General features: G+C 46.9%; 1 protein-coding gene and 1 long non-coding RNA gene across 2 annotated transcripts in view; one reads left to right on the top strand and one right to left on the bottom strand.

Moving 5' to 3' along the window:
• Positions 1-2,526: 2,526 nt before the first annotated feature.
• On the top strand, positions 2,527-5,403 carry LOC116093380. Its single transcript, XR_004119700.1, has 2 exons — positions 2,527-3,150; positions 5,169-5,403. It is a non-coding gene; the product is annotated as an uncharacterized LOC116093380 (long non-coding RNA).
• Positions 5,404-6,730: 1,327 nt separating this feature from the next.
• Selenbp1 (selenium binding protein 1) overlaps positions 6,731-11,529 on the bottom strand; it is a 9,893-nt gene continuing 5,094 nt past the window's right edge. The window contains exons 6-12 of the mRNA XM_031374735.1: positions 10,421-10,603; positions 10,059-10,237; positions 8,709-8,787; positions 8,496-8,617; positions 7,574-7,666; positions 7,311-7,429; positions 6,731-7,103 (exon numbers count right to left, since the gene is read on the bottom strand). Coding sequence (XP_031230595.1) covers positions 6,941-7,103; positions 7,311-7,429; positions 7,574-7,666; positions 8,496-8,617; positions 8,709-8,787; positions 10,059-10,237; positions 10,421-10,603 — 938 coding nt within the window. The 3' untranslated portion in view covers positions 6,731-6,940. The remainder of the gene's footprint in view (positions 7,104-7,310; positions 7,430-7,573; positions 7,667-8,495; positions 8,618-8,708; positions 8,788-10,058; positions 10,238-10,420; positions 10,604-11,529) is intronic.

Here is an 11,529-nt window from a genome sequence, read left to right as displayed (position 1 = left end):
TACTCTCTCTCTCTCTCTCTCTCTCTCTCTCTCTCTCTCTCTCTCTCTCCTCTCTCTCTCTCTCTCTCTCTCACACACACACACACACACACACTCCCACTTGCCTAAGAGGGGGAACAATGTGCTGTTTTTGTTTTGTAGACCAGGCTGTTGTCAAACTCACTGAGATCTGACTACCTCTACCTTCCAAGGGCTGAGATTAAAGGCAGAAAGGCTGTGCCACTGCACCTGGATGGGAGACGTATATACTGGGTTTTGAATCTAGGGCCTTCGTGCACATGGAGCAGACGCTTTGCCACTGAGCATGAGCAGCTCAGAATGTGTGCGGAAAGCTCCCTTTTACATTCTAACCAGCTACAAGTGACCTTGTTTCTCTGTATCTTACCAGTTTATTTCCTCCTCTTCCTCTTCCTCCCCCTCCCCCCCCATTTTTGGTGCTGGAAATTGAAGCCATCCCTTGGTCTTATATGCACTCCATCACTGAGATATTGTCATGGAGTTTGAGACCACTGGGAAAAGACCATCAGACTCAATTCAGATTATAATTTGCCAGATTTATTAAAGCTGCTAGCAGGGCTACAGTCTCCAATCCAATTCAGAGACGTGGTGCCCAGAGCAGGGTAAGGAAAAAACCTTTTAAAGGAGAAAATCACGATTACTTCACTTCTGAAGAATTCCAGCTACGTGAGGAACTGGCTTACTCTCTCTTCCCTGCACAGAGAGATAAGTGAGTTTACAGAAGCCAGAGCAAGCAGTTAATCATTTTACAACAGTTACACAATTCTGAGGAGGGGCAAGGAGTCAGGGAATTTATCTTTTAGGAATTTAGAATGTGTGCCTAGCACAAAATGGAGTTTTCCTTAGCCATCACAATATACCTCTAGTTTTAGTATTCTTTTTAGTTAAGCCATTCTAATAAGTGCATGGTGATAGCACATTGTGAGGTGTATTTATTACACTGCTGTCCAGGCTACCTACAGCTCACAGGCCTCTTGCATCAGCTTCCCAAGTTCTGGTAATAACAGGTATATGCCATGAACCCTGGCTTGATTTTCTACAGCTGAGTTGTACATTTTCAGTTTTCTGAGCATTTTTATTTAGATACATGTCTTTTTTCAAATATTTCATAGATACTTGAAATATAGCCCCAGCTGTCTTAAGCAGTTTCCTTCCTTTCTGCCATGACAGATACTCCAAGGTTTGTCCTGTTGATTGGGACACGCACAGTATGATGAGTTGCTTTGATTGTCCGTGGCATAACTGGATTAAGCTGTCCCTGGCCCATTGGCTATGCCCACTTTAGGTGTGTCTGTGTAGGGGCTTCCAGAGAGAGTAACTGGGGGATGTCTACTGCATCGTCTCATCTAGTGGGCAGAATAAAAGGGCAAGTGAAGCCACCTGTGTGCTGCCTTTGCCCTTTCTCTGTCTCCAAATCTGCTGAGATAAGAGCGGCCAGCATTCTGATCCCACCTCTTCCCCACCAGTAAGGGTTTCGTGCACTGATCCACAGGGCAAACCAAACCAGTCTGGGGTTGCTTCTTGTCGGGTATGTCATTATAACAACAGGAAAGGTAACTAACAGAAACTCTACTTTGCTTCCTGACCTTGTGGTATGCAGGTGTGTATGGTGTATTTAGAACTGTTTTGTGGAGGAATGCACAAAAATTTGAAGCTGTGAGCTAGGGAAGCCCTGGAATGCTGTGAGCAGGGGTCAGTGGTGTGTGTGTGTGTGTGTGTGTGTGTGTGTGTGTCAGTAGCAGTTCAGAAGACTGGAATGCCAATAGAAATGCAGGCAGTCAAGACTGTGCTCATGAGATTTTGGAGGGGAACAAAGAGTGTGGGAAGTAGGTTAGAGGCCATACATATTATTATTCTCCAGCATAGGATCCAGCTGTGTTCAGCCCATGTTCCAAAAATCTGAGGCCGGATTCAGAAGTAACGGGCTGAAATGCTTGATGAAGGAAATTTCAAAACGGCATACTATTTGGTGTATAGCATGGCTACTACTCAGTGTTCTTAGCCATATGTATGCATGGGGTGAGGAGAGTATGGCAGAAAGATGTGGAAAACGTTCACATACAACTTGGTGAGGAAAGACATGTGGGCAGTTGAAAGCTGAAGACAAAGTTTCTGGACAAAAGAGGCACTTGCTAAGGAGACTAGTGCAATTGAAAAGAAACCTGTCCTCTGCGCTGTGAGCAGCAGGCAGCTCATCTGGAGCTACTGCTCCAGCACCATGCCTGCCTGTCTGCTGCAACCCTGCCCCGATGATCACGGACTCACCCTCTGTGACTGTAAGCCCCAATAAACTCTTTCTTCTATAAGGTGCATTGGTCATGCTGTTTTCAAGCAATAGAAAACTAAGGTTTTAAATCAGGATGATTTTTAACAAGTTGGTTTCTCAGGGACATAAGTCCCTGACAGTGCTGAGACTCATAGAGCTCTCTGATCTCAAGTGGGACAAAATAGCATCAAGGTCACTTTGTTTTGCCCAGTTTTTTTTTCTCTGTGTTCCCAGAGCAACAGCACCACCTGTGGATGTTCGGGATGCCTTCCATCTTCTTCCAGGGCTGAGGGGAGGTCAAAGCACACAGTTGAGTTGCCTGGTACACACAGTTGCCATTTGTGGTAAGATGCATAGACTTCCCTTCCTTGGGGTGAAACCATGGAGTTTCTTTCTCTCTCTCTTTTCTTTGCTCTTTTGTGGTGTACCGGTGGGTAATTTCTTCTTTTAAATTCATGCTAATCTAACCTGGATGTTTGTTTGACTTTTCGAGTTTACTTTTTTGAGATGTGCGGATCCTCCAGGGACTATGCCCAGGTGGGGTCAGGCATGTTTCCTCATGGAACTGAGCTCACCATACTCCAAAGGTAACCTCACGGTGTGTCACTGTCTTGACTGGTGACATCAACAAAATGGCATTTTGTTCATGCCATGTGGTTTCCTGAACCAAGATGACAGCATCCCTAACACTCCCCAAACTTTCTGGTACCACTGAGCCCTCAGGAGATCACCACACACCGTAGGATTCAGTCACACATCCCAATCCTCTTCTCTTTTTGGATTTTTACCTTCTTGGATGCCTAATATGACCACAGAAACAGAAGACCAGAGGAGATTCCAGCATGGGCTCCGAGCCTCGGAATAAGGTTGGTCCATTTTTTTTGTTTGTTTGTTTTTTTTTGTGTCACACTAAGGAAGTAATACCTGACTTCCATGGTGTTTTTTTTAGAATTTATTTTATGTGCATGTGTATTTTGCCTGCATATATGTCAGTGTGTTACATATAAGCAAGTGCCTGAGGAGGCCAGAAAAGGGCATTGAATCCCCTGGTGTCATACATGGTTGTGAGCCATCATGTGGATGCTTGGAAATTCAACTTGGGTCTTCTGAAAAAGCAGCAAATGATCTTAATTGCTGAGTCTCCACTCTAGCCACCCCACTCCCCCCCCCCTTTTGGACAGTTTTTGTTTTGAGACAGGGTCTCACTGTGTAATTCTGGCTGGCTTTGAACCCATAAAGGTCCACCTGCGTCTGTCTCAGAATGCTGTGATTAAAGGCACGTGTAACCACGTGTAGTTTGGTATATTGTTTTACTTTATATGGTTACTGGTTTCTAGAGGGGACTATGAATTTTCCCAGCCAAGTGCTTCTAGCACTAGCCAGCTACCAATGGGAGCTAACACTTTGAGATGGCTAGACCTGGAAAGCCCACGTGAATGCATAGCAATACAGGGCCTCGGGGAAGCACAGATCCCAGTTAGGACTCAGAAGTTTGATTTCCAGGTGCTGGCCAAGCTACTGCAAGTGGGCAGCTACAACAGCTCGAGGCAGAAAGATCCGCCTACTTGGTGGAGACTGGAGATTCAGGCTCTGCTGGACCTCAATGCAGGCTCTTTCTGCCTGGTATCTCCAAGCCCGTCTTTCTCTGATATTTCTTCCCTTCCCAAGACTCCTCTGTTTCATGTTTGACCTCAGCTGTTCCCCTGGGTTTGCTTGCTTTCGCTTTACTTTGCAGTTATAGTGACATAGAAAGGCTAAGGAAAAGAACAGGCCAGTGCCATCCAGGGTCTTTAAGATTATTGTGCTCTGTGTTCTGTGTTCTCCAGACTATGGGAGCCAAATCAATAAGAGTGACAATAATAACAAAGTAGAAGACTGTTCTTTGTCAGGACATGGAGAGGATGGAGAGGCCCCTCTGCTTTAAAACAAAACAAAACAAAACCAAAAAACCCTCAATGACTCTAGCACCTTGTCTTTAAAGATTTACTATTTGAGAGTTTCAGATGTGCTGGAGCGGTGGCTTAGCAGGCAAGGTCACACTGACTGTGGATCCAAAGGACCCCAGTTCAAGCCCCAGTTATTTCCTGATGGCTCCCAGCCGACTGCACTATCATTTACTGGGCAGTGGTGGTGTACGCCTTTAATTCCAGCACTTGGGAGGCAGAGACAGGCGGATTTCTGAGTTTGAGGCCAGCCTGGTCTACAGAGTGAGTTCCAGGACAGCCAGGGGTATAGAGAGAAACCTTGTCTCGAAAAACCAAAATAATAATAATAATAATAATAATAATAATAATAAAATAGTTTCAGAGATGTTTTGATTGTATTCATACACAGACACATGCTCACACACATACAGATACTCACTCGCTCAAACTCACACTGGCTTTCCAGCATCATGGTTTGACAGGGCTTATTGAGTTCTGCTGGATCTTTTTTTTTTTTTTTGGTTTTTCGAGACAGGGTTTCTCTATGTAGCCCTGGCTGTCCTGGAACTCACTCTGTAGACCAGGCTGGCCTCGAACTCAGAAATCCACCTGCCTCTGCCTCCCAAGTGCTGGGACTAAAGGCATGCACCACCCACCGCCCGGCTCTGCTGGATCTTGTACTATCAGTATGATAATGTTTACTGTTTGCTGCTGTTTCTTTTTTTATCTGATCCTTACATCCATTCAAAACCAAAAGCATGACTGTAGTAGACAATTCTGTACAACACATACACATGTACACACAGACTTTTGATTGTCTTGTAGTTTCCATAAGATTTGCCTAGGAACTTATAGAGCTCCATAGAATAACAGCAAGTGCACAGGTAATACTAATGTGTTATTTTATCCTATGTGTGTTGGAGTCAACTCTTAAGCCAAACAACTGCTATCTTCATAAGACCAGGTGTATCTGCTTCTAAAGGATCCTCACCTGAGGGCTAGAGAGGTGGCTCAGCAGTTAAGACCATCACTGCTCTTCCAGAGGACCCAGGTTCAGTTCCCAGCACCCACATCAGGCAGCTCACAACACCTGTAACCCCAGCTCCAGTGGGGTCTCACAGCTCTGGCCTCTATTGGCCTCTTCACTCACAGGCCCACACACATATAATTAAGATAATAAAAATTGTCACAGCTGGGCTGTTCCTTCTTAGAACAAGGTGGGTAAGGAGTCATTGAACCCTCACCTGAGTATCCAGCCCATTGTATGCAATTCTTCCCCAATTGCATGTGGTCTTAAGGTCTTAGAGAGAAGCTAAAATATATAGACTGGGAAACAGGGGGCAGGAAGGGATGGCGCTTTACCTGTGCAGCAGTGGGGAAGCCATTATACATAGTGGGTGAAGACTTGCAGTACAGCGTCTCTTGGGTCACCCACACTCCTGTCAGTAACCTTTCACCCATGTTCCATAAGGAAGCTCAGGAAACTCACTGGTTTCCCAAGTCAAACAGTGGTTTGTTGTTGGGACCTTAGGAGGACAGAAATAATACTGTCCCCCCATTTCAAGGTAAAAGTTCTCACCACAGGAGGCAAATCAATAATGTTCCCATGTCATTTGTCATTAAGAAGGAAAGAATGGTGGGCTTTGATGGCACACACCTTTAATCCCAGCTTTTGGGAGGCAGAAGCAGGTGGATCTCTGAGTTTGAAGCTACCATGATGTACAGAGTGAGTTCCAGGACAGCCAGACCGGTACAGAGGAAAACCTCTCTTGAAAACAAAACAAAACAAAAAGAAAAGGAAAGAAAAACCACTAAGAAGAAGAAAATCGTGTCAAAAGATGTAAAAACGCAAATATGTTTAGTGAAAAGGAACATTTACATAAAGATTAAGATGACTGGATGTTTTAACAGGATGGTACATAAGTTATGTGAAAGATAGGACTTCATGTGATATTAACATCTGTTTTCCTTAGGGACACCATGGCCAAGGCAACTCTTATAAAGGAAAATATGCAGTTGGGGCTGGCTTGCAGTTTCAGAGGTTTAGCCCATTAAAAGCATGGCCAGATGCAGGCAGACATGGTGCTAGAGAAAGGAGCTGAGAGTTCTATATCTTGATTCAAAGGCAGCCAGAAGACTGTCTTTCACACTGGGTGGAGCCTGAGCATAGGAGACCTTAAAACTCACCCGGACAATGACACACTTCCACCAGCACACGCACGCGCGCGCGCGCGCGCGCGCGCGCACACACACACACACACACACACACACACCATATACTATGCCAAAATAGTCTAAAACATTGTTTGACTTGCTCAGCCAGGTTTCCTGTGGCAGTCCTCCCCTAAATCTTTTGGTTATATATGACCATGAAATGTTATACCTCATTGGCCTTGTGTTGGAATCACTGGCATACACTAGTCACCACAACCTCCTGGAGTTCTCTTCAGGTTTTCTCTATACAAGAAACTGGCCATAGCAGAGGGCCCAACCCACTCCCCTCCCCTCCATGACAAGGTGCTCTGAGGAAAGGTTCAGCATTTTTATTTCTTGGCGCTTCCAGGAGCTCACTTAAGAAAAGCACAAACAACAAGCAACGGTAGCAAGGTGCTGCTCTACAGATCTCGCTGGTCTCAGCGTAGCCTTGGAGAGTTGGGGTTGAGAGCAGAGTGAAGCCAGGCTCCTCAGAAGAAGGGCTCTGAGTGTGGAGGAAGACCTTTAGGGCTAGTCTTCAGATCCAGATGTCAGAGCTGCAGTCACCCCCTGGGTAACGAAGCTCATGAGCCAGTGCTGGTCCAAGGGGCTCCTTGCCAAAGTCTACCAGAAAATTGGGGTTCAGCTTTAGCCCTCCATTTACTGTGTCTACATCAATTTGCAGCATCACAGAGCCTTCCCTGGAAGAGAAGAAGAGGGTAAAGTAGAAGTCATATGTAGCCAACCCCACACCCCAAGATTATAATTGGTTCCTGGGGATGGGACAGGGTCTGTGGACCATCCGTGTGATGGGGGACAGATGGAGTCCCTGAGGAGTTTTCAGAAGGCCAAATGATGCTTCCAGGAGAGGACAGTTGGAGAGGTGATTCCCCAACACTGCTTCTCACCTAATGAGATCAGGGTAAAACTGCTTGTCCCAGGCACTGTACAGCGACGAAGTAACATAAAGACGCTTCCCATCTAAGCTGAGCTGGATCATCTGAGGGCCTCCGGGAACTCGTTTTCCCTTGGGGAAACAAGAGGTCAGACTCCAAGTAACACCCAGATTGCCTAAGCAACTGGTGCCCAGTTGGCATACCAGCCAGATCCCAAAACATCCAATCAGATACTCCTTGAGCAAGATTCTGAGGGAGCAGGGAGAAGTTCTCACCTTGACCACTAGGGGTTCTGGCTGGGACGTTAACTCTTGGTCTTCTAGCACTTGTACAGAGCCTCCTTTAACAATGCTGCCTCCAACGAAGATCTGGGAGCAGGGTGCAGAGGAAAAGGGGGACAATGGTTACAGGTATAGTGATAATCTTCATTATCAACCTCATTGAGTTTTAGAATCAGCAAGCCCCCTACACACACACACACACACACACACACACACACACACTGGGCTGTCTGTGGGACATTTTAGAGGGGTTTAATTAAGAGGGACGATCCACCCTGAATGTGAGCGGCACCATCCCATGGACCTGGATTCTAGACTGAACGAAAAGGAGAAGACAAGTGAGTACCCCCATTCAACTCTGTGTCCTGCAACTGTAACATGACAGCCACCTCACACTTTATCAGCACACCTTCTGAGTGTGATAGACTACACCCCTTCTCAAACCGTGATAGAATGAGCCTGTCCTTCCTTTGTTTTGGTTGAGTATTTAATCACAGTAACAACTCATATGGGTATGAGCATTACAGAAGAGTTGTTTACCTTATTAGAATCTCTTCGTGTGTGTGTGTGTGTGTGTGTGTGTGTGTGTGTGTGTGTGTGTGTGTGTGTGTGTGTTTTGTTTGAGAGAGCATCTCACCATGTAACTCTAGCTGGCCTGAAATTCACTATATAGTCCAGGCTGGTCTCCAACACACAGAGATCCCCCTGTCTCTCTAGGGCTGGCCTTAAAGGTATGCTCCTTCATATCCGGATAGTATCCCTTTCTTGTCAGACACATTCCCGGGGTTCAGCCATGGCTCTCCAGTCCTGGGCCTATATCTTTGCCCTCAGTTTTACTTTTCCTGCTCCTCCTTTATCACCCCCAGTAGTTTCCCATCCCCCAGGCCACGCCTAACTCTTTTGCTAGTGACCCTACCTGTCCAGCGAGGCGGGGCCTCTGTGGGTCAGAGATGTCATACTGCCGAATGTCCCCATGCAGCCAGTTGCTGAAGTAGAGGAAGCGATCATCCAGGGACAACAGGATGTCAGTGATCAAACCTAAGCAGTGCATCGAGGGGCTGTAAGGAGTTTGTCTTTCTCCCCAGGCCAGGAATCAACCTGCTGACCCCTGCCCTCAGTGGGCACTCACCGGGCATTTCTGGCAACATCCAGCCCTTCACTTTCTTGGAGGGCACCTGGATCACCTTCTCCACTGACCAGGTGCCTTCCTGCATTGGGGAAGGGAGAGAATGTACTTATCAGAACTGGGGCAGGGAGGGAGCAGACGCTGGGGCTCCTGGCTAGGGTCTCCTTCCCTGCAAGCCCTCAGGCAAGGAGCTTGACTGCTTCTCCCTGCCATCACCCATCCTTGTCAGAGCGACTAATACAGGTGCTCACCGAAGGGCTCTAGCAGGTCAGAGCAGGGCAAACATGGCCCTGGCAGGTTTTGTCTTTTACCCTTCTTGCTAAAAAGTATTCAATTACATTCCTAAAGCTAGTCACCAAGCTCTATTCTGTTATTGGGACACTTGCTCCTCCTGAGGCTGACCACAAAGGTCCAGCTATCAAAGTATTGAAGTCCAGACATCAAAGGCCCCCTTGGTCACCTAACTAACCAATACTTTTACATTTTAACTGGGTAGGTGGGAATTTTTTGTTTTCTTTATTGTTTGTTTTTAACTTAGTTTACTTTTATTTTGTTCTATATACAAGAGTGTTTTGCCTACATGTATGTTTGTGTACCACGTGTCTCCCTGGTGCCTGCAGAGGCCAGAGGAGAACTCAGATTGCCTGGAACTGGAGCTACAGGCAGTTGTCAGCCACATGTGGATGCTGGGAATTGAAGCCAGGTCCCCCGGAAGAATGGCAAATGCTAACTGCTGAGCCATCTCTCCAGTCTCTGTTTGTTTCGTGAGGCATGGTTGGTTTCACTATGTGGGCTTGGGTGGTCTGGAACTTGCTATTAGACCAGGCTGGCCCCCACAAAGATTCACCTGCCTCTGCTCTCCCAAGTACTAGGATTAAATGCCACCACCTGGAGACTAGTTGGAACCTTTAAGTAATTAAATCAGAGTTCACAGAAGATGAATTCACCCATGAGAATGTTCACGGTTATCTTGAAAATGAATCAATTAATAAAGCCAATTTGTTACTTGCACATGGCTCTCTCACCCAGTGAAGTCCCTAGAGGCAGTTTCCAATGAGAGCTTTTACCAGATGCTATTTCCTCAACCTTGGATGACCTAGCCTCAGACCTATGAGCTACATAAACCTCTATTCCTTATCCTGCTTATGACACTCAGTTCCTGAGTTATAGCAACAGAAGGCAAGGTAGAAATTAGCCTGGCACAGATAGCAAGCAGCATTGCTTCCTGGGAAAGCCTTGGCTGCTGGCTGGTGGGACCAAGAAACGTGGACACTGAAGTGTGGGAGGAGGTCCTTGTTAGACTCTCATAGCTGAGTGTTGGGGGGTAGGGTGGAAGGCTGGAGTCAAAGTTACCTCATTCTTGTAGAAGCGCTGGATGTTGGAGCTGAGGGCACAGCCTACAAAGCCCTGGGTGGCAGCTGGGTCATGCAGGAAGCGGATCTCCAGGGGGATCAGCCCATCTTTCATTTGCAGGGTCTGGATAATCTCATGCCGTTGCCAGTCCCACACATGTATGTGGCTCCCGTATAGCCCTGAGCAGGGAAGGGATAGGGACCAGAGGCTGGGCTCAGGTCAGGATGGGAGGGGGTGGGCGGAGGCAGGGTGCCAACTTGGATGGAGAGCAAGGCAAGTGCAGACCTGGTGTAGAGCAGAGAGCTGAAAGCAGGGGCTGTGGACCAAGCAAGGCTTCTGCCTGCCCTGAGGGTGATTCTCACCAGCCTCCACATGAGCGGGGTTGAAGCCATCTTTGAAGACATTGGGAGCCGCCCATTCAGTGCTGACCATGACGTTGTGTCGAGGCTGGTACCAGAAGTCATAGCCCATTGGAGCTGCACCCCCAGGCTTCTCCCACGTGCCTTTCACCTCGAAGGTCTCCCCATCCAGCAGCACAAAACCCCCTGGGCAGGGAAGAAAGGGGCTTATGTAGAGGTGGTGGGCCACCCCCCTTTCCCACTGGGCTGACCAGATCCTTAAGTTCAGGTTTGGGAACATCTGTTTTAGAGATGACAGGTGTGAGGGAGGGCCCTTACTCTGTACTCTCCTCCTAACAACTTTATCCTTCTCTTAGAGTACTTGGGAAAATATTCTCCCTCTGGACAGAGAGTTCTGGGACTCAACCCCATAAGTATCACTTGCCCAGTATCACAGAACCACTGTGGGTTCTTCTCAGAGTCTAAGATTTGTGGTCTAGTAAGAATCCCAAGCAGCTACAGGTAGAGCTCTGGTTCCTTCCAGCCAGCTATCTTTTGTGCACTCAATTTTTCTTCCCTCCCTCCTCTCTCTTCTCTCCTCTCCCTCTTTCTTGAGACCTGGTTTCTCTGTGTAGCTGTCCTAGAACTCACTATGTAGACCAGGCTGACCTTGAACTCACAGAGTTCTTCCTGCCTCTACCTCCCGAATGCTGAGACCAAGTGTGTGCATCATTATGCCCAGCTATATTAAAAACTAAAACAAACAAATGAATGAGTCAAAACCCCACAACAACAACAATAACAACCCCAAACAACCAAACAACCAAATAAAAAACTACAAAACAACAACAAAACAACCCATACCAAAGGCTGTGAGGGTTGTTCATGAATTCAAAAAGGCCAGAGTTATATTACGTAGGCACTGCCTAGCTTCACGTCCTTATGACAGACTCCTGACCATACCTTTTAGCAAACTCAGCAGTTACAGCTCATCGTGTGTGTGTGTGTGTGTTTGTGTGTTTGTGTGTGTGTGTTTGTGTTTATGTGTGTTTGTGTGTGTGTGTTTGTGTGTTTGTGTGTGTGTGTGTTTGTGTGTCTGTGTGTGTCTGTGTGTGTTTGTGTGTGTGTGTTTG

Source organism: Mastomys coucha, unplaced genomic scaffold, assembly GCF_008632895.1.
Source record: "Mastomys coucha isolate ucsf_1 unplaced genomic scaffold, UCSF_Mcou_1 pScaffold16, whole genome shotgun sequence".
Classification (NCBI taxonomy): domain Eukaryota; kingdom Metazoa; phylum Chordata; class Mammalia; order Rodentia; family Muridae; genus Mastomys; species Mastomys coucha.
This window is presented reverse-complemented; position numbering and strand designations above follow the sequence as displayed.